Here is a 23,502-nt window from a genome sequence, read left to right as displayed (position 1 = left end):
ACACATTTCAATAGCAGATTTATTACTATGACGTACAACACTGTGGAAAAATCATGTAAATTAATCAGTTTTTACGTGGCAGTTAGTTTCACATGAATAGCACCAGCTCCACTATCAACTTAGGCTATCTCAGCGTCTTATTCCTGTTATGTAATGCAAGACTGATGTCACAATGTGGAGATAAAGGCTACGACAAAAAGTCTTCTTGGGTCATTCTTGTCATTTAGACAAGTGCTTTACTTTTGGCTCCGGCTGTATTTTGATGAGATCTTTTTGAAACTGCAGAACGAATTTGGGTCTAGTCAGATGCCTCCATTTAAAAATGATTTAAACACTAAAACTGTGTAACAGTAACAATACTGCATGTCTCTACTCTCAGGCCTGTGATGGGTGTGGTGCATTTGTGTTTGAGTTATGCTGTAACGGTGAGCACACTGTGTTTCTGCATGCAGCAAGCATGAGGAAAAAAACAAATCAATCAAAATGTTTATGCAATGCTTTTATTTCATGTTAAAGTAAAACAAGATTGTTACAAAAATACTACAAAACCTTAATTCATCATATTTTTCCCATTCTTCCCTCACAGTAGAAGCTATGGATTAGAGAACCTTTCTAAATCTTTCCCTGAATTCTAAATAAATAGTTCCCTAATTTCATAAAAAAATATCTCCCTAAAATTTCTAGAAATCCTACACTGTGTTTACATATTGCATACAGTGAAAAAAAATGTTTTTTCATTGTATACATAATCAGCAGTGCACTATACCAATAAAACTGTTGAGGCACAAAAGTTTCTCAGATTTGTCTCGCAGATTCATTCATAACATTTATATTTAAATATTACAAAAATATTTCTGATTAGTGACATTATTTTCATTCATGTAATTATACAGATCAAAGAGCTTTTCTTAGCCGTCACGTTGATCTAAAGGCTTCCTTTGCACTATAACAGGGATGAGATGACGGTCATTTTTGAGGCTCGTTAGTGTGTTTGTGTCTAAAGCTTGGCTTCGATGATAACAGAAGGTGCACTCAGGCTTCCATTGTGCCAGTCGGAAGAATCCTGGAAATCAAAAGAGATGGGTCAGATCAGTAGGTCTTTTTTTAGTGCCTTCAACACAAAAAACACCATTTGTCTCTGTAGACTTTAGTCTGTTTGGGCTAGCTTCCACCAAAAGAGTCTCTGGAGTCATGACAAATTTAGCCTGACACATCTGTGTACATTCTCAGTCATCCAGGTCACGGTAGTGTCTTGAAGCTCAGCTAAACATAATGATAGCTTATGCGCATATTCATACACACTATGTAAAGAAACACCCTAAGCCAGATAAATTAGCCTATATATAGCGGAATTTGTTAAATGTGAAAGAAAAGACTTGTGCTACGTGTTAGAGCATATCTAAGCACTGCAAAAATGTCAGTGAATATAAATAAATATAAATGTTTCACCTTTCTGTCCTTTGTTGTGTATTAACACAACAAAGGACAGAAAGGCAGGAAATTGGATGCTTCAAGTGTTAATTTTCTTTTTTGTTTACCCTTATATGTACTGTAGAAAAAAATCTATGATTGGGCCAAGTGCAAAGGTTTTATCACATTCCTTACTTTGAAAAATGAACCTGCTTACAACCTTAATTAACAGATAAGATAGGTTCAAGAGCTGTAAACCATCTGACTCTTCAAAACCTTTGTGACACTCGAGTCAAAGATGAAGCTGACTGAACACTATTAGCATAAATGAGAGCAAATTTCACCGGAAACCAACAGTAAAAAACCAGCTGTGGAGATCAAGAAATACTCTCAAAGATCAAGAAAAAAAGGGAAAGAAAATCCTCATGGTACTGCACAAACAGCAGCAGAAAGTGTGCCTCAATCCAGTGTACACTTTACATGCAACTGCAAAAATCAATGTCTGAAAGTTTGCAGGGAACAGCCTGTTCTAACGTTTGAGTCTAAGGTTTATTTTTTAGCACCTGGCGGCTCTTTTTTACTTCTCATCCGTAAATAATCTGCTCTTTCACGTGATTCAGTTTATTTTGAAAAGTCTCAACAGGCTCTTGAGCTTTATTGTGAAAGGTTTATGTGGAATATAAACAAGTGGGCACGCGATGGTTTAACCGTTGCTGTTGCTAACGACAACGCACAAAAACAGGCACTCGTCCATCAGTAGTGTGGTTATATAAAATATAAGAGAAAGAGAGAACTTTAAGAAATTAATATAGCCACTACAGTGACCATCAAAACGATGAAAAAATATTGCCGCAAAGAGTTTATTTTGCGACACCACAAAACAAACTATAGCGTAAAATGAAATGATAGATGTTTTTATATCGTCATCCGATATATATCGTTATATGAACAGCCCTAACTGTGATCAGCTTAATGTTGGTTATTGCTATAATGTCATTTTTAATTTCTTTTCACATAATCATTAACTAAAAAAAATTACATGTTCATGATTTTAAATAACTAAAGCAAAGATGGAGTGAAAAAGAGGATTAAGTAAAGATCCAACTAGCAAGGACTTTATTCCATTCATGTTGAGCGCCAGACTTTTAACTAGATGAAATCTCTGGTGGTATTAGTAGTATATAGGTCAGCGCTGTAAGCAAGCAAAGGCAACAACAGGCAAGAACAGGAAAATTAGCAGTACCGCGCTGACTTCATCTGAAAAATCACAAACACTACGCTGTGATTCAAATCCAATCAAAGCCATGCCGCGGGCAACAACTTCACACGCCGGCCTCCTAAAACACAAGAACACTAAAGTGAATCATACAGCATGATGAGCTGTATGATCTCGTTCTTGATTTCCTACTGTGATAAGCCATCGGTTTTATTCCTATATGGATGTGCCATTCGCATTTATGAGGGAAGTTTAAGCCAGTCAGCTGTTCAAAAATAGGATAGTTAGAAGTAGCTGTAATCCAATGTGAGGAAGTGTTTTGGAATCAACAGGTTCATGCAGGGGTTAATGATTACCCCCAGCTGACTTAATTGTCCTTAAGTGACTTTAGCTGATTTTAGTAGAACTGCTACTGAGAAAATCAGTAGCAGGGCTTCATGGGGAAGAATCAAAAATCACATGATTTTCATGATTGTGTAATTATGATTTTTTTTTGCACGATCCTCAGAAACACATAGAGACAGTAAAACAGGTGTAACAGTGAAAAGGGTGTACAGCAGGTGCTCTTGATCAGTGGCAGTGTGTGGTGATTGCTTTGTGCTCCTACCTTTGTGCACCTTTATGATGAGCTAAGATTTGAGATATTTTTTTAATTTTTTTTTTTTTTTGTAGAAGCAGAAAAGTTTTATTGATCAGGCTTGAGAAGAAGTCTGCTGCTCGGAGATTAGCGATGTGGCTCCGTAGTCTTGTCCTGACTTGTGCCTCTCCTCCTAAAACAAATGCTTTTGATCACTTCTCATTCAGTGTTTATAGAGGAGTGGGGCTCCAGTCTGGAGTGAAGTTCACCAGAATCTGATCTGTCACACACATATATGTTTAGTGGTTGCTCGTGCTAATCAGTTTCAAATAGTGAGGCCGGAGTATGTACACAAAAAGCTCAGGCTTCACTGTGTTCTAAGTGCTCAGTTTCACAAAGCTTGGCTCTGTCTTCATATTAATAATAACGTAGTCATCTTAAACAGACACCTGCTATTTAAATGCTCCATTTGTGAGGGGCAGCCAATCAGAAGAAGCCTTAGCAGAGTCCAAGTATAAAAATCTTGAGCTAAAAATTAGTTTAATTTGACTCCTTTTAAGATGGCTTGAGAGACTGAAACACATTTATATATATGTGAGGAATTAAACTTTAAGCACTTATCAGCAACTTCACCACAGATCTTGGAGACCCACCCAGAAAGAGAAAGAAATGTATGGTGACAGAATGACTTAAGAACAGAAGAAAATCGCAACCATAAAGTCATAACGGTTGACAAGTTCCATAAAAGTTTACATAAGAATATTTAAGTGTGCAGAGTGCCAACAGAGTCAGTGAATATTCAACAGCGTCTTTTAGCTAAACTGATGCAGACATGCAGGATCACAGAAGACAAAGGCAAAAAACAGTCCTCCTCTGTGGAGCCCGGGATGCACAGGTGACTTATCGCTCACGACAGACAAACACTTAACACATGGATCATTTTCACAGTAGACATTTTGACACACTATTAAAATATTTTATTTATGGCATCTGTTGCAGTACATGGTACTGCTTTTCAATAACAAGGGGGATGTGCGGAGCTGAGAAGATCAGAAAGAGTTGCACTGTGTGTTTGTGGATCTAGAGAAAATACATGAGAGAATGCCAAGAGAGGAACTGTGGTGGTGCGTGAGGAAGTCAAGAGGTGGTGCAGGATATGTATGAGGACAGCTAGACAGTGGCAGGATGTGCGGTAGGAGTGACAGATGGATTAAAGGAGGTGGTGGTATTACATCAATGATTGATTCTGAGCCCATTTGTGTTTGGAGTGGTGATGGAGAGGTTGACAGATTACTCAGGCAGGAGTCTCTGTGGATGATGATATTGTGATCTGTAGTGAGAGTGGAGAGCGGGTCGAAAAGAATGTGGAGAAGCAGCGGTATGCTCTGGAGAAAAGAGGAATGAAAGTCAGTAGAAGCAAGACAGAATGAGTAGAAGCAGAGGGAGAGCTCAGGCGGAGCGGTTTGGAGGCAAGTTAGAGATGATGACATGGTTTGGACATGAGCAGAGGAGTGGACAAAAGATGTTGAAATGGAGCCAGGCAGGAGGAAAAGAGAAGACCACAGAGATGATTCATTAATCATAAGCAGAGGATGCAAGTGAAAGGGTGAGATGGATGCAGATGATCCCCTGTGGCGACGTGTAAAGGGAGCAGCCAAAGGAAGAAGAATAAAACGCTTTTCCTACACTGACATGTCAAAATGTCTTCCGTGAAAAGGCCTATTTGACTTCATAGTACCACAGCTTTTGTTTCATATCCCCAACAAACAAACAAACAAAGCGCTACACCCTTGGCTTGCTTCAAAACTTACGGCTGCTTTGGCCCGCAGGTTAGCATTTTGCCTCCTGAGATCAGACTTGATTAAAGCTGTAAAAAACGAAAGACAGAGAGAGGGTAAGTTTGCATTAGCTCATGGATCCTCCACTGCAAACACAGAGACAAACACAAGCACAAAACAGGATCGCATTACTTCACACAAGTTAAACAGTTTATTGAAACGAAGTAATAACAGTGACTATCCAGTAGGTGGCTCCTATGCACAGACACGTTCAAGTCTTAATAGTGGCATTCAAGTTAAGACACCTTGTTAACTATTTTCAAAGAGTGTGTGGCTACCAGTGCAAATCTAAAAACAACTAAGCCTGCTGAGAAACTCCGGTCAAAAGCAATTATTAAAAAAAACCCAGCGTGATTGTAATTTAATAATTAACTTCAATTTTCATGGAAGGAGGAGAATATTTTACAAAAACGATCGCAGCCTTGCCTTCTAATGGTGCCTTCATGTACGTTCATATAAAGGTTTATCACCAATCGGAGAGCAGGGCGGATTTTTTTTGTTTGTTTGTTTTTTTACAAACATTTTGTTTTTCTTTTAAAACTTCATGACCACAACAACAAGTTTACTCATATGAACAAAAAGCAGTTAGTGAGTCAGTCTGCTGACCTTTAAGAAGTGTCATTAAAGGTTAAGGCATTTTTAAAAAGTTAAACATTGCTGCTAAACCCATCGATGGGTCATGAAAAATCTCCTAAGTGGTTATGAAATCACCTTTATTACCTGAAAACACACCCCTGCTGAGTGTGTGTCTGTAGAGCTATGCGCTGTCTTTACTAAATGGTTCCAGGGCTTAAGCAAATGTTCACCACTCCTCCCTCTGAACAGTTTAGTTGTATACAGCTTTGTTGTTCTCTAATTTCAAAGAAAATCTCTTCCTAGCGATGATGAAGAATGACGCAGAATGCCACCTCAAGCCGCAGACTTTGTTTTATCTGAGCTGCAGACAGCCTTCTTGTAAAGAGGTGACAAATTTGTCTGTTATGTGTAAAGTGCAATAAAAAAATAGCATTATGTTCTCAAGTATTCCTCCAAATTACACCATAACTAAGTCCTGCTTTCTAGGAACGTGGCATTCTTACACAGGAGTATTAGTAAACTCGTAACAGGATAAAGTGACAGCAAAGACAATTCTTGTGCATTTCTGTATGTGTGACATTAAATCAGTACTCTGTTATGACTCAAAACTGTGTATTTTTCACAGTCACAGAGGTCTTACCTGTCATTATTGTGCCTATCAGAAGAAAGACGCACAAGAAGATGTTTCCTGCCAGCGTGCCGTAATCGTCAATGATCTTCCCCTGGCAAATGGTGAATATAATTCCGAACACCTGTGTGTATGGGTGCAGAACATGGGGTAGTTAGGATTAAAGCAAGCGCTCGCACGCACCCGGGAAGGATGCAGACCAAACCCCGTCCTTGAACTCGGTTTTTATTTTCATGCATCTTGGATCTTCTGCAGCTGGCGAATATGTTTATGCACCAGATGAAGGAAGCTCAACTACACACTGAGTTTTTGCAAATATATCACGCACAGTTGCCGTGATGTTGAGAGAATCTGTCTTGCCTGCTTATGAACAGGCATTACAAATGCATAAACAAAACTACGAAATAAATATATAAACAAGGAAGTCAAAATTGCCTCATAATGCCAAACCCCCCCACAAAAGCACGTTATTCCAAAGCAATGCCAGCTGTCAACAAAATCCCATTTTATTGTTTATATCCAAAATTCCTGTGAAAACCTGCATTTACAGTATAGTGAGTCAATTCCTCCAGAGCAACAGGGTGAATGACTCACTTTTTCCATGGAGGGAACACAGCTTACATCCATCATTTCAATGGTTCTTTTCTTCTTTTTTGCTATCACACTGCAAACATTGATCTGTACCTGTGCTGAGCAGTTGAGGAGGCCAGAAGACGTTCCCTCTGACTCCGGGTAGGTCAGTTCGACTGCAAATTCAAAGCCCAGTGGCAGGTAGCCCGTCATGAAGAACCTGGACACAAGGATCCACAATAGGCATAAAAAAGAATTTGTGAGTTTATTTAATTGCTGCTCGCTTTTTTGCTACAGTTTTATACGTGTAAATGCGTAAACAGGACACTGGCTCCGTTCAATAAAATGCCCCTTATCATGTTAGCTGACAAGTGCATGGACACTTTGTACCTACAACATTTGATTGTTCTTCCAGGAAATCAATACTCATGTTGTCTCAAGTTAATAACACTGGAACAGCAGGTTTTTCAAAGCAGTCCAGTCACATCAGATTCTTTTTCTCATTCAACAGCAGGGTGTTGTTCTTCCACTAAAGTGACAGCAAGTGAAACTCAAATCAAAAGCCTCTGACATGGCTGAAATAGCTAAACACATCAGTCTGAGTCAGTAGACAGACACATTTCTTCTCTTCTGTCAATATGATACGGAGACTACAAAGCAGCAGACACGCTGACCTTTAATGTCAAACACATTTCTTTAAAAAAATGCTGTTTTAAAAAAACAAGGCTAAAGTTATGTCTGCCATGGATCATGCAGATGCACTTCCAGAGGAAAGGAATTCCAATTTGGAAGATCACTGTGTGCTGCTGAGGGTGTAATCATTTCACAGCCACATAAAGGTTAAACTGGATGAACACGATTGTTTTTTAATTCCAAGAAGAGAGAGGCAACCCAGAGGAAACGTAGTAGATGATTTCCCCCATAAACATTTAAATGGTTTGGTTTTCCCAGTTCATAGAGGTTATGTATTTTTATTTTTGTGATCTGAAATAATCCTGCACCATTATTACTATATGACATACTCTCGCTGTCTCTATTTTTTCGTTTTGCTTTGTTTTGCTCTGCAGCATGGGCTTCCAGGAAAACATCACCGCGACGGGGTTTTCTTGATAAAACACATTTCAGTTACGTTAAATGAATGCACATATATGCACATATTTATGTATTTACATAAGGACATTTTTCCTTTTCTCATGAGTTTAGGTGCAAACGCAGGCCTTTATCTAAACTTTGTGGGGTCTACATTTTTGTAGAAGCTGAAACAACCAGGGCTGTAAATTATTATTGCAAATGTCAACAGAGGTACTGGGCCAAGGGAAATGACCAGCAGCAGAATTTAGGACATGACAGAAGATTTTTGCATGTTTCAACGGCTGAATCGAAAGTGTCCACACATACTTTTATACATACTTTTAAAATGTACAAATACAATAGCCCACTCACTTGCCTATTACAGATACATTCCATATTTTGTTATTTTTGGTGATTTTTTTACAGATCCACAGTATCTTTCAAAATTTTTATATTCATGAGGGGTGTTTGTTCTCTCTCTTTTCACAGAAATAAAGGTATTCTGAAGTAGAATCAAAGTAGTAAATGAGTAGAAATAAAGTCCTTTAATGACATTACTTGTGTAAAAAACCCCAACAAAAACCAAAATGTTAGAAGAAACAATAAAAGAATACCCAAGTACTCCAGCGGTGATGAAAACCACCCAGAGGTGTCCCAGGCTGAGTGTAGCAGCATAAACGATCATCCCCACCAGAGACAAGAGGTAAACTGCAAGGGTCGTCTGCCTGGGGAAAAGAAGAGCATGAGTAATACATGTCACTGTCAGCACAGCAGTGATCATTATGACTGCACACACATATGTAACAGTATGTAATGCGGCAGTTTTGCAAGTAAAAGAAACAAAACGTAAAGCTGCAGCAAGTATTTGCCAGAAGTTTAGAGAATTTCAGGTCTCTGGGGGTGGGGTGGATGTTGGCTAGAGTGTATCCCAGGTGTCATCTGGCGAGAGGCACCAGCCTATTACATAAGAGACAGGCAACCAGTGTACAATCACCAATTAACAAACATGCATGTCTTTGGACTGTGGGAGGAAACCTTTGCACGCAGAACATGCAAAGAAAAAAAGACACCACACAGAGAGGCCCCAGTCAGCTGGAGGGTTCGAAACCAGCTCTCTCTCCTTCACTTTTTCCTCTGTGCTCCACCTACCAGACAAAACGAATGCTCCTACCTACCCTACACAGCTAACCACAAGTCATTTCTGGCTTTTAGCTTCATGTGGGCTGGCTAACTTGCTTTTCCAGGAGGGAAATCCCTCAGCTTATGTTTGTAGCACGAGGGTATACTTTTCCCCTGCATTTCATTTAATCTGTGTCTCCAAAATCTTTTATGTGTGGGCAAGACTGCTTCCTGTCCTGTTTCATGTATGCCACATTTATTAATTAAAAAATCTGACATAAATCAAACAAACAAAGAAAACGGAGCAAAGTCTAACTGGGAAATGTCGAGGGATAACATTTTTAATGCCTGAGAAAAGAGGAGGTGCAAGGGTGTAGCTCAACTCTACCTCAGACAACCTGTATTAAGGCTGAACGGCTGTTATCAATTTTTTTTTTTTTTTGTCCATTGACAGCAAAAGCTTGCTGCCTGCATGGGCATCAATGTCAATATTTTGCCACTAGGTGTGCTGTGGAGTAATCTTTTCAATAGCAGGTACCCTTTTCTGTTTGCTTTACTGTTTGTCACACAAAATAAGGCCTTTGTAAATGTCTTGAGAGGAAGGAAGTGGATTCCACACCTCGTGTGAGCCCACATCTCACAGTTCAATACAATGGGTGACAAACACTGAAGGTAAACACCACCTCTGTTTGCTTCCCCTAAACACACCATCTCAAAGAAAGCTTATTTTATACATCCAAAGCTTCATAACAAATAAATACTAAAGCATGAAAAATGCAGTCCTGTAGAACTGGTAATAATATTCAAACTGACATAAATTTATGAATGAACACCATTCAATGTAATAGTATAATTACAATGTGGGGAATTAGACAATAAAGCTAAACATTATTGCTTTCCCCCTCATTTGCAATACAAAGCTGTTGTAGCTACAACAGAAGGGAGTCGACTGGGTGGACACTGCTGTCACCACACAGCCTGAGAGCACATGGGGCCGGAGGAAGAGCGCAGAGGTCGCTGCCGTAGCAGGATGCTGCACCTGGATAAACAGATCTAGAGACGCAACACAAGATCTGCAGGACGCCAAGTTCAGAAGGGAGAAGACAATAAACAACCAGGTGCCGATTTAGCAAAGTGCGTTGAGCGGGCGACCACATTCCATACGACTGTGAGCGGCGAGCCCAGGTTCAAATCTGACGTTGCTTTGCCACGTCTTCCCCCATTTCTCTCCCTCTGCTTTCCTGTCCTTTCTTCACCGTGTCTGTCAATAAAGGTGAAAACGGCCCAAAAAAACAGCACTCATTTGGCTGCTTACTGGTGGCACGGAAAAAGTGGTAAGTTAGATTATCAGCCCATCGCTTTGTTTTTTTTTTCTCAGTTTCGTTACAAATAACGTTTGATTTTTATCTCCTGCTCTGCATGTCCTTTTGTCTTATTTTTCCCAAAACACAACACCCCCTGTGGAAGAACTGTTGCTAACGTACTTTCCCTTTTCGATGTTCGCCTTACTTGTACGTTTTCGTTCTGTCCAACCAAACGCCGCAGATGAGGGAGCCGACCATCCCCGCGATGACGATGGTGAGGCCAATCCTCCCGGCGTTCACTTCTTCTCCCTAAAAAAGCCAAGAACAATGAGCAGCGCCCAAAGACTGGATATCTACAAGCATTAACTAGAGATCCACACAAGGAGGTTGCACACACCTTTTTAGTACTACAAACAGAGAAGATCGTTCCCTTTTCCTGTTGTTTAACTTATAAAATGATTTAAGAGAAATGGCACCCATGCCTTAAATATAGCATTGGTTTGAGCTTGTAAGCGAACAAACGTCCAAACTTGGTTTAGCTGTGATAAATCTGTTATTACAGTGTTGTTTATTGAACTTAAGTTACATTAGTTTAAAATGTTAAACCTTATACTTGACTATTTAAGTCTAACTATTCATCTGTGTCACTAGAGTTACAGGCAACAGAAATGATTGGAGATGAGTGCAGAGGAAACAGACATACAGGGTAATGCACGATGATCATGCGGTTCAGCAGGGTCCCAACAGCATAAAAACAACCAACGTTCAGACCTGCAAAATAGAGAATAACATCAAATAAAATCTGAAATCAGAAAAAAACACAGGACAAAAATATCTTTCACCTTCCCACTTTTCAGGAATCATGAAACTAACATCATTTACTGAATGATGAAAAAGTTTAGTAGGTGTTTCTAATGAACCTGATCAGAGTAGTTTCTAAAACGAGGATAAATGTGTTACTAAATGTGTCCCCACCTAAAAAATAAAACACTACAGCAGGCGTGGGGGAACTCCGGGCCTCAAGGGTCAGTGTCCTGCAGGTTTTAGACGTGTCCTTGATCCAACACAGCTGATTTAAATGTCTAAATGACCTCATCAACATGTCTTAGTTCATTCTCCAGAGGCCTGGTGATGAACTAATCATCTGATTAGGTGTGTTGACCCGGGGTGATATCTAAAACCTGCGGGACACTGGCCCTTGAGGCCTGGAGTTCCCCACCCCTGCACTACAGCTACAGCTCAGTTAAAGTGACAGGGACAGGTGTGATAATCAGAGAGTCAGAAACATATTAGTAGAAAGATTAGACACATGACAAGAAAACCCCAACAAAGAATGCACCATAGGATAATATTTGTACAATTATTTTTTGATTATTTTTGTTACTAGTATAAAATAATGAAACATATCCCTCCCAGTTTATCCAATCTCAAGATTACTGAGTTACTGGTTAAAAAATGCAACTACATTCAATTTCCAGCAACATAAAACCTAGATGATATTTTTTTTTCTTTATCTCTTCAAAAAGACACTTTATCATTCCTTTTTTTTGTTTGCTCAAGTAACCAAGAGCTCCCAAAAAGAAATTAATTCCTATCTCAGACTCCTTCCACTTCATCAAATCTTTGATCTTCGGGATCTTAGGGTCACATTGACCGAACGCACGTGTTAAACATTGTCAGGTTATAAATGAACTTTGGAGCTCTTAAGGTAAATCCAATTTATCTTCTCGAGGAATACTGTAATAGCTGATGACTGAGGACTACGTAATCTGCGATAAGATAAACACCATTGCACTACGAAGGGAATTTTCAGGTGTGATTCTACCCGATATCTGTGGAGGAATCACCACAGATAACAACATTTTCACTTGGGATGGCTTGTTCAACCATGCTTATTGGAATTTATACTACCTTAGTAAAAATCCGCCTTCTAAAAAAATGTAACGTATTTTCATGAATTTCTAATGTTGAATTATGCAACGTACGATTTAACGTCTTTTAGCCCGTTCTAAAAAGTTAATGACAACATAATTTAACAAAAATTTGGAGAACAGTAATGACAAACCATAGGTGACGACGAGGAGCATGAAGGGCTTGTTGCGCAGCAGGCTTCGGATGGAGGCTATGTAGGAGTACTGCTCTGGTGGAATGCTGCGAGCTGTCGCCTGGGCCTGAGTTGGTGGAATTTTCGGACGCTCCTGGAAAACTGACATGTGGAAAGATCGACAACAGTGTGAAACACAGTAAACAGCAGCAGTCTGCACACTTACAATGAAAACTGGAAAGCAATAAGAAGCAACTCTATTGGTGGATACGTCCACCTGTAATATTCAAAGGATCAATCAATGCTAAAGTGCTAGAAATAAGTTCAGGGTTATATTTCCTCCCTAGGGCCACAGGCTTCTTCCTGGAAGGAGCCAGTGACACATTCAGGCAAGACTGGACAGGCTCTAATGCCTCTATGTAACCCACTATACTCTCATTTGCTCCAGTGAAAATCAGCTAATATCTGGTGTTGAAGACATCTGGGTGGAGCTACGTGCCCCCGGCCTTGTAGGGATAAACAGATGTCTGTTTTTGTATTTCTTGTAACTGAACCAGAGACACCTTTTTTCCTTCTGGCAAATCTCACATGAGGGTCTGTGTACAGTAAGCTGTTTTCACTAATCCTCCAAAAGTGTCCTACTCTTTTACACAGTTGATCTGCCAATGGTGGTGATGAGACTGAAATTATACCGTGATCTCAACTGCTGTATGCGTAGTCATCACTGCACATGGAAGAATGCAAATTTCTATTCAAATAACCTTTGGAGTTCTCAGACTGATCACAGGTAAAATTTCCTATATGGCTTGGATTTCATCGTCATGGTAATTCTCCCTTTTCAGTAAACAGTAAGTATTCATATGTCAAAGCAGACGGTCTCCAAGTTTAACTTATACGATTGTTTTAAGGAAAGGCAGAAGCTAAGCATCTTCTCTCACCTCACAGTTTATGCAAATTTCTCAATCCTGGGACTCTGTCTGCCCAGCTGACTCACAGCCCTTTTGCAGGACTACAGATGGTCCTGCCAGCAGGACAAACCTCACACATGGCATCTTGCATGTATGCATGAGGGTGAGCTAGTATATATGTGTCATTAAACTACTGCAGCCACCTGGTGTCAATTTTTACACTAGAGTAACCAGGAACAGCATAAGTCACATCCCTTGCTCGCTAAAATGTACGCAGATCCAAAAATCAGGGCCCTACAATATACAATATACAACAGCTATAAAACAAAACATTTTCCTTTTTTATAGCTGTGCACAGTGTTGCCACTTCAGGCCTCTAAAAATATATATAACGAAAAAAAAACCCTCCTCTGCCACCCTGGGATGAGTTATATGTGTTGAAAGTACATAGCAACCTTTGTGACTCAAAAATTGAGCCAGTACAGAAGTGCCAAATCACAAGCACTTCACAAGTTATAATGTTGTGAAACTGTGGGTAATGGGTAACTTGTAGCAGAAAAAAATGACCCCATTTGGGTGTAAAGTTGCCAAACTTTTGAAGCATTTTTATTAAATATTAACAGTTATTCAAAGTATGCAGTTTTTATGTTCTGGTGGCCACTGAAATTAGAATTATGGCACTTTCCACTTCAAATATTTTTATTGTGAAGCACAAATAACAATCACAAATTGTGCCATAGACTGACATTGGTTCCTTTTTACAGTTTCGGCATCAAGAAAAGGGGAAAAACAAAGCGAACAACAACAAAAAACAAAACAAAAACAAACCCAAACAACAACAGAAAAAAACAAAAACATTATGGCACTTTCCACATTCAAGTAGATAAGTCTGGATTTGAGCCAACATGTCTGCCAAGCTGTATGGCTTGTGTCTAGGACTTTGAACTAAAAGGCACTGCATGGAGCTTAGGTGAGTTTTTCCGGGAAGAATATTTGTTTTAAGTCTGTTTTTTTTGATAGCCAAAGGTAGGATCCCAATTATATACCAATCCCCGGGCTCTCTGTCCTGGTCGTTGTGTCCTTGGGCAAGACACTTTACCGTACCGCCTACTGGTGTTGGCCAGAGGGGCCGATGGTGCGATATGGCAGCCTCGCTTCTGTCAGTCTGCCCCGGGGCAGCTGCCTCCACCAGAGTGTGAATGCGAGAGTGAATGAATAGTGGCATTGTAAAGCGCTTTGGGTGCCTTGAAAAGCGCTATATAAATCCAATCCATTATTATTATAATAACTTTTAAAGGTAGCTTACGTTAGCTTACTTCTGCCACAAAAAAAAGTTATTTCTAAGTACGTTTAAATTTTAAGGTACGCAAGTGGAAATTTTTGAGATATGTAACTTTGGGTTATTGAGTCAAATTTTCTAGATAGGTAGACAGTAAGTCGAAATTTGACTTATAGACAGCAAATTTGTTTTTTCATCAACACCTTATGAACCAAGCTTGCAAGCTAGCTAGTGCTAGCTAAAAAATATGTATGTCCTCTTATCTAAATATGGTCATATTCATCTTCAGAACCAAAAACAAAACTACAATGTCACAGTAATAATGCCAAAATAAAAAAGCTGCAAATATAAAGTTTTTCACAATAGCTCGCTTTAAAAAAATGTAAATGCTAGCCCGCAAACTAGCTTTTTTTTTTTTATATATATATATATATATATATATATAAGAGATTTATTGTGTGTTATCATACACATATTACTTGACAGTTGTCTTCATATTGAAAATGATTTAACCACTGGTCATGAGGAATGTACCCACATTGCTTGAGGGCTGTGTGCTATATTGAATGTGATACAACCACTGGTCACAAAGAATAAATTGCATGTGGTTGGTGACTGGTTCCTTAAGGTTGCTGGTTCACGGTGGATGAAATCGATCACAAACACAGTGCTGCAACAAATCCTCCTTGGGAGTGATTTGGGTGCCATTAGTTACATGGAAGATGTCAACATCTGAAAACACACGCTAACTACTAGTTAAGCAGTAGCACTATTTTACAAAGTGCAACACAAACAAGAAATAGGAAATCTTTGCTTCATAAGCAGAAGTTGTGCCTCTGGGCTTTATGTTTTAAAAGAAGTAACTTGTCCTTTGAAGGGTCTCTCTTTCCAGTTTGTGTTGCACCTTTCACAGTTTTCTTTCCTTGGAGAGTAGCTGGAGAGTGTTTACAGACAAGTTGATGTGTTTCATGCAAACTACGGCCCACTGGAAGCATTTTTCTAGTGACCAAAGCAATTGCAAGAAGGTTTTCTTCAGCCAGTCAGGAAATACATATTTCTCCCTAGCGATCAGAGTTTGTCAGGTGATCACGGGCCAGTTCCTAGGCCTGTGTGACTAGTGTCTAATTCACTTGACCCTACACTGTTGCACATGTCACGTAGTTTGCGGTCATGTGACTGGAAAACTTAATAAGCTACACTAATAATGGTTGGATATTTTGAGAATACACTTTGAGAAGATGAGATGATCAGTGTCACTTGGGTCTGTATGTAGCTGAATCAAGAAAACAACCAAACACAATTACCTGTAAGAAATGTTAAAAAAAATAAAACTGCAATTACTGACCTCAACTGAGCCAGTTCAAGCACATTAAACACAAAAATCCCTCTGAAACGTCAGATGACATTATTTGGGCAAATAATAATGTATAAATTAACAAAAGTGCTGGTAGGGGAATTAAACTCAACTTGCAGCCATCTTGCAGCTACACATTCACCCAGTGATTAACCTAAACTATCTACCTCCAGCCTCGTATTCACCATAAACAGAGGCATTGTGAGTCCTCCTACCTTACTCTAGGAATCATATATAACTGTTTAGTGGGTCACAGGCAAATTTGACACAGCAAGAGTCAATTATGAAGCGTACTTATGAACGCAAACACCATGTGACTGACCGAACAGTCACATAAGCACTGAATAAGCTGAGGTTTGCATTTCACAGTGCTTCATTAACAACAACAGACTACAGCCAAAGCACTAACACTGACTGTATAGTCAGTCTAAATGCTGTGCATGGTACTACTAGGAAATTCCTTCACAAGCATCCTTTTGTGTTTAGGAATGCAGAATGCTTATGAGGAACGCCAGCCTCCGTCGTTGCCCCCCGCCCCTCCCTACCCCGCTGCAGGAAAACAGCATATTCATGGGACAGTGTTTTTAAAAGTAAAACATATTTATTGCATTTTGATTAAACACTCGTACTGTTGTTTTATCTTATCCATAAATGGCACAGCACATGATTCTGGGTTTCACAACAAATGCCACATTTGAAGGGGAATCATATATAAAGACACAGCAAAGCATTTTTTCCTCATCAATCACATGCTGTTTGTCATGTCACCTCCTTCTGCCACAAAGTGCTGAGTTCTCTTTTTCTTATGTCCATAGCTCAAATGACTTACGATGAATTTCAGGACACTTCTGATGACCTCACTTGTGCTACAATAATATCTTTTTTTATGAAAGTCCCCTTTTAACTAAGGTTTTGTGTTGTACGTGCATCCATGTCAGCACTTTTTTTGGTCCACTGAATGGTGCTTCTTGTCAAGAGTGTAAGTTTGGTGTAAATTAAAACCTTCATGAGGTCAGCCTACTCAATAAGAAATTCCCACGGGCATGAAGTAGAAAAAACCTCATACAATACATGTCAAAATGCCCGAGCCTTTTATAGCAGACAGGAGCGAAAGCACCACCGAATGTCACTCTTTAACCATTCACAAAAAAATCCTCGGTTACACGGTACAGTAACATCAGTTTCATGCAATTTTATGTAAATTCGAAAACCTGACGGGAAAAAAACGCTTCTGTGCTTCATGATGTCTAGCCATGCGGAAAGTTTCATTTTATATGCAGAGGCGTTGAGGACACAGTTTTTGCTACAGTGGAGGTTGTGTAGAGTTTCTTTCGTGCTGCACAAAGCAGCTAGAAATCGTGTTTGAAATAATAATGAACCACAGGCTTCAACTCTTTTCTATGAAAATGCATTGTATCAAAAACCCTGACCCCCATCGGAAGATGAATATTAAGGGTTTCAGTGCAACCAACACAATATACCCAATAATTTGGTTTTGCTGTGAAGACACCAAGAGATTACACATATAACCCAAGCCGTCTGTGTAGCTAGAAACCACCGGAACTAAATAAGAAAGCACCATCTTTGTGATTTTAGTTATTTTTTCGTGATTACCTTACCGAAGACAACAAGGACGAAGAGTAAAGTAGCCACTCCTGCTGTTATGTAGAACATGATTCGGATGTGGTGAGCCAGCTCATTCATGTCGTCCACATTAGGCACCAGGATAGGAGGCACAAGGAACCCGATTGCAATACCCAGCTGTAGGACGATGGAAGAATTTAACAGAATTAGAAGAAAACAAGTGCCACAAACAGTTTTCACTCAATTAAAACACTGAAAATCTTAGCTTTTTTAGCCCATTATTTCCATGTCTTGTACATGCCTTGTAACTTTACACAGTGCGTATTAAAAAAATTTAATACTTGTTATTTGCCTTGATATGATTCTATTTAGAACAGGCTCCTCTATTCCAGGGAGGTGTTGCTTTTTTGCTGAGTTTGCAAAACGTCACATATGGTATACCCCACTGACCTCAGACCTCCTGCTCAGATGTTTTCTATTTGTGTCTGTAGAGGACTTCTTGGGTTTTCTTTTTGTGTGATTTAGGAAAATAAGATAAGGCCTCGCTGTTTCTTTTTAGACCGAAGGCGAAAGAGTTTCAGTCGCCTTCTCGAGAAGCAAAAGTAGACTGAAGTAATTGTACACAGAGCTGGATGACATCACTTATGACCTTGATATCAAAGCTCCAATAAATCTGAAGAAGACATTTGAGCCTAGAATTTTATTTAACTAGTTACGTTATAACTTAGTTTAAAATCAGATTTAAAGCACACAACTTGAAGATTAGGACGACCTTTAAAAGTGAATTGGTGCAGCGATTAGCAGTCGTGTGTGACCCTGACATCCAGTCTGCCCTGCATAATTTGCAGGCAACTGACAGACAGCTCTGACCTCACTATACAGACCCTCCTGTGGCAAAAAAAAGAGATGCTGAATACAGACAGAGTTCACACAAACCTGGTTTCCCAGAACTCCTATGGAGCAAGCGGTGGAAACTTCTTTCTCTCCAAACCACACAGAGGCAAGGTATGAAGGAATACCGAGGACAAACACTGTGGCTACTGAGCACACAAACTGGCCAAAAAAGGTCACTGGGAAAGTATCTGGACTGGCGCTACCGATTTTTATCCAAGCGCCAATGCAGTTAAAGGCTGACCCGACGAGGACAACATCCCGGATGCCCCTGTTGTCCAAGAACCAGAGGATGGGCAGAATAAGTGGAATGTAAGTAAGCAGGTAAATCATGGCCAACCAGTCAATAGCCAGAGCATCAATGTTGTAGAAACGCATGAATATGTTGCTAATAATGCTATACTGTAGCCACATGAAGGCATTGCTTGCTGAGACAAAACTGAAGAGAAACAGCATGAACCAGCGACGGTGATACAGCTTGGTCTCAACCTTTGGGGCCAAATCCGACTGGTCACCCAAAGTCTCCATGTGTAAGCAGGACCCTGTGGAGACCGCTCTGCCTAAAGGCTCTGGACTCCATTGTAGTGACGAACAGCCTGGAGCAAGATTCTTTGCAGCCTTGGAACACGGGCATTCTTCACCGCTGAGCTCCGAATTTGCACGGTCCCCTTTCAAAGTATTGTTTTGCGGCATTTCAACTGTCCTGAAACGGGCCCCCCGAAATGCTCGAGACCAGAGGTCTCAAGATTCAAGAGCTTGTGTCCTAACAGCTTGCTGTCCTCTGTTCAAACTGCCTGCAGTAGAGAGATGCCAGAGAGCGAGAGCAGCTGGAATTAGTGTTGCCTTACTAGTGTCCCAGGTCCCTTCGCATGTGATGACACTGCGCTCCTTTATCCTTTATTACACCCAGTCCTGTCATGTGATGTTAATATAGGATGTTAATATCTTCCATTAACTAACTAATAACTGAGAAAAACATGTTCCTCTGTTGAACTTTAACCATTTTTCTTGTTAAAGTTCACCCATTTCAGTTTTTCGGTTAATATTTCAAAGTCTTAGTTATTGTTCACTCTGAAGTATCTGTTTTCTGTTGGGGAAAATACTAAGAATTCTCCAATCTTTCAGGGGTTTTTTTTGCATGCAAGCTGTTTAAAATTTATACTGCAGAACAGACTCGGAGAAACAAACTGCTTATCCAGCATTGCAGGCACTAAATGCACTGTAAAATGTAATATTGTGTTTAATTAAAAATATTAAATAGACAAAATTCTTTGGGAGGTGCAGCCGTTAGGGGTGGGGTGGGGTATTTTCAATCCATAGCCATAACTACCTAACTAAGTAATTATATATATATATATCCCAGTCCCAGTCTTTGGACGGTGGGAGGAAGCCGGAGTACCCGGAGGGAACCCACGCAAACACGGAGAGAACATGCAAACTCCACACAGAAAGACCCCGGCCTGATGTTGGAATTGAACTCAGGACCTTCTTGTTGTGCGGCAACAGTGCTAACCACCGTGCCACCGTGCTGCCCAATTAAGTTCATGTTCCAAAAAATATGATTGTTTGCTTGCAGGACAACAGGACAGATAAGTCCTCCGTCACAGATGGTGTGGTCAGTGAAGATGGTCGCCTGCAGGTTCAAGCTCATTGCATCTCCAACCCACATCCACTGCCACTGTACTTAAGGGAAGTTAAAGACTTTCTTCTGCACCTACATTTGGATCACCTCGATCCATGACAGTCATTCAGGCAGTAATGCCTGGACTGGAAACAAGCCATCCTTAAAACATTACAACATTCCAGCTCATGTGTTGGAATGCAAAACAAATGTGTTGTTTAAATTAGAGACTGCACTTGTGACAGAACAACAAATATTTTATTTTGATTATATAAGTAAGTACAAAACAAACTTGTGGTAGGCCTAAACTTATTTTCAGAATAATTACATCTGAGACTTTGTTTCATTGTGAGATTATAACCGTGATGGCAATATAATTGTTTGTTGTTCAGCAGAACAGTGTCCAGTATGTTGGCTGTTATACTTTGTTGTGTTTGAAAATAAAAGTTGGGCAGATTTTAACATCATTACAAAAAGTGTTGTTAATTATTTTTAATCACATTCAGGTTACCACAAATTGTTTTTTCATTTAGTTGAACTTGAAATGTTTGTCAGTAGGTAAACAATTAGTATTGTACAGTCGAAATATCAAGTTATTCTTAATACTGCAGACTTGCAATGATGGCTGTTGTCCTAACAGTCATCTTAAGTAAGCTTTACTTAGTTTTTTTGAGGCAACGAGTTTCCTTAATTTTTTTGAGTTCTGGGAACTAACAAGGCCGTACAGTGTACTTAAAATGAGTAAGTTGCCCTAACCTGGTCATCTTACGTAAACTTGATCCAATTTTCTTGAGTTCTGGGAACAAATGAGCTTGTACAAAATACTCAAAATAAATAAGTTATCCTAATTTAGTCATTTTTAGCTAAGCTTTACTCAATTTTTTTGAGGCAACGAGTTTCCTCAATTTTTTTGAGTTCTGGGAACTAATTCGATTTTACAGTGTGTGTAACCTTATGTAACAAACCATTTAGAGTGTGACACCTTATGATTATACTACTGTGATAGGATGAAAAGCACTAATATCCAGGCAGTTCAGAATGAATCCAATTAAAAGTATTGGAGGGTTGGACAGTGGTCTAATCAGGTTTTTCAGCATCTGTTATGTTTGTTTTTTTTTATAAAAGAGACAAAAAAAGTAAATTGAGTTTATTTGGGAGGTGTTTGCAGATTCCCAGATTGTGAACAACAGTTTGTTCTTAGTTATTCAGACTGTATCCAACTGTTTTCCAGTAAGAAATGATGACATTTCAGTGATATTTGCTTGGAGTTGATGTTAAGGTGACTCAAGCGTTGCTTGTTCAAAAAGCTTTAGTGTTAAGTCTGATACTTTGGTATTTCATGATACCAGGCACACTGCTGATCTTTGCACTCCTTTGTGCTGATTTGACAGCTCACGTGATTTTCAACTGCCCTGTTGCTCCTAATTTATAGCGGTACATCGGCAGCTCATGAACTCTTTTATAAGGGAGTATATTTTTTGTAAAAAAGCAAAACAACATTAAAACAAAATGGAAAAAAATATATAGTTGGTTAACTCTTGCTTACATGAAGTGCTCAACATTTAATATTTCATATGTACATTCACATTCAAAACAGTCTCCTCGTGAATGCTTCCACACCTCTGAATTTGTTTTCTACACTAATGCATTTTTAGCTCATCTTTAGTCCAATGCAGTGCTATCTATCTATGCATGCGTTCATGCCCCTGAGTACAGTACTTTCTGACCAGACTTTTTCCCTAGGTTTATCTATTACATAATGCACTGCTGTCTGAGGGTAATAGCAGATTCAACAGGCTTGTAATTCATGTCTCCTCTAAGTCATGCCATTAGACACATAAAGGCAGAATATATATATAGTTGTCTTTTGGGATGGGGATTACTATTTCTATTACTCTCCTGAATGTGGAAGAGTCTGGGAAACTTTTTGTCTCTCATTAAAAAGTTATATATAAATTAGGACACATAGTTTTTGTTGTTGTAGCTCTTTGTTTTGTCTTGCATGTCAGTCCACGCTGTGTGCATTGTTGCTGTCCCACATCCCCAGCATCCAGTACTGTTGCTTGGTGATGCACTATGGTCACTTAAACGTGCGTAATTACGCAAACGTGCTTGGAGATATGGCAAGGTCCAAGTTATTAGCATTGTTAGCCTACACATAGGGTCCATACATTCTCAAGTAGGTTAAACGTTAATTTGACCTACTTTCCAACTATAGGACGGCCTTTGCATCGAACACCCTACCTGATTCCCGAAGACTCCGATGGAGCATGCAGTGGACACTTCCCCTGAACCAAACCACACCGACGCGATTCTAGATGGCATCCCGAGGATGAAGACCTGCGCGAAAGAGCAGCAAAACTGTCCCAGGAATGTCACGTAGAACAGGTTGGGTCTGACGCTGGCCACTTTGATCCACGTCCCCGCGCAGTTGAGCGCCGTGGCGACGAGGGCGATGACCCGGAGCCCTTTTTTGTCCAGCAGCCAGGTTACCGGGAAGATGAAGGGAATGTATGTGAGCATGTAGATCATAGACATCCAGTCTATGGTGAAAGCATCGACGCTGTAGAACTTGGTGAAAATGTTGCTGATAATGCTGTACTGTATCCATTGGTAAGAGTTGCTCAGCGAATATAAGCTGAACAGTAAGACGATCACCCATCGTCGGTGGTAAAGGCGGGTAGCTTGAAGTCCTTCTCTGCCGTTCCCTTCACTTGAGACGTCGCTGGGCTTCGCAGCGTCGCCCCCCTCCAGCTTGACATGGTTGTCAGAGTCCGCCTTCCATACACTCTGATCCTCGTTTGGTTTAGTGTCTTCCAGCGCTTGCTTCTCACTCATGTTCCTCTAGGTCTCCTCAGTAATACTCATCGGGAATAAACTTGGCACTCAGCTGCTGTGGTTTTGTTAACCCACACTCAACAAAAGTGAAAGAACCTGAATTCGCCCTTTTTTCATTGAGGAACATTCAGCGCTTTAGGAAAGTCTAACGTACACGACAGTCAGACCTAACACGATATGTATTCAGCAGCAGAAGCTCCCTCTCCACTCTGTTTTACATAAAAATATATGCTTAGAAAGAGAAAAAGTTTTAAAAAGAGGCGAGCTTCCAATGTTTTTGCGGCTGTCTCCAAAATCTATCGGTTCATTTCCTCCCGGCTGAGCACTGAAGATATTTTTGGTAAAGTTCAGGATCTGAACTTTCACCCAGATCCTGAGAAAGTTAACAAACTTTGAGCTGCAGATGATTGAATGCCAGATTAATAGTTATCTGAAGTTTAGTTTCCCGATCGGTGCCACGTGTCGGAGAGCCGGCTACTATAACCCTCCACCCGGACTTAAAAGACCGCGTTGGGATCTTGAAACGAACTCGGGAAGCTCATGCACAAGGGCGGAGTTATTAGATAAAACTCTTCTCTGTCTTCGTGGTATCTGAACACGCTGTAACATCGAGATTATAGACACTAACGCGCGTAATTGCGCGTCATTTGTTCTCTGGTGTCTTAGTAGTGTGT

At 40.0% G+C, this 23,502-nt stretch overlaps 1 protein-coding gene across 2 annotated transcripts; it reads right to left on the bottom strand.

Annotated features, from left to right (window-relative positions):
- Nucleotides 1-495: 495 nt before the first annotated feature.
- On the bottom strand, nt 496-23,370 carry LOC102792397 (choline/ethanolamine transporter flvcr2b-like). 2 transcript variants are annotated; one of them, XM_087852010.1, is made up of 11 exons: nt 22,235-23,370; nt 17,514-17,655; nt 12,375-12,515; nt 11,013-11,080; nt 10,515-10,618; nt 8,501-8,611; nt 6,930-7,035; nt 6,258-6,369; nt 5,015-5,070; nt 3,234-3,396; nt 496-1,063 (listed from the first exon to the last, which is right to left on the bottom strand). In XM_087852010.1, exons 1-10 carry the CDS (start codon nt 22,826-22,828, stop codon nt 3,319-3,321), a joined length of 1,512 nt encoding a protein of 503 aa, XP_087708136.1. In that variant the 5' UTR covers nt 22,829-23,370; the 3' UTR covers nt 496-1,063; nt 3,234-3,318. The 2 variants fall into 2 exon arrangements, with proteins under 2 accessions (XP_087708136.1, XP_006797207.1); XM_006797144.2 differs by lacking the exon at nt 3,234-3,396.
- Between the last annotated feature and the right edge of the window lie 132 nt (nt 23,371-23,502).

Source organism: Neolamprologus brichardi, chromosome 15 (genome assembly GCF_056152115.1).
Source record: "Neolamprologus brichardi isolate AB-2024 chromosome 15, ASM5615211v1, whole genome shotgun sequence".
Lineage (NCBI taxonomy): Eukaryota > Metazoa > Chordata > Actinopteri > Cichliformes > Cichlidae > Neolamprologus > Neolamprologus brichardi.
The sequence above is the reverse complement of the archived record's forward strand: the minus strand, read 5'-3'. Positions and strand labels throughout refer to the sequence as shown.

What these genes read in the sequence shown, in the direction of transcription:
- LOC102792397 (XM_087852010.1), bottom strand. Translation starts at nt 22,828, where the DNA reads ATGAGTGAGAAGCAAGCGCTGGAAGACACTAAACCAAACGAGGATCAG. An exon ending in GCTCCTCGTCGTCACCTATG is followed by an intron (nt 11,081 to 12,374) that starts GTTTGTCATTAC and finishes TCTATTTTGCAG; the next exon opens with GTCTGAACGTTGGTTGTTTT. An exon ending in TCCTCAACTGCTCAGCACAG is followed by an intron (nt 6,370 to 6,929) that starts GTACAGATCAAT and finishes CCATACACACAG; the next exon opens with GTGTTCGGAATTATATTCAC.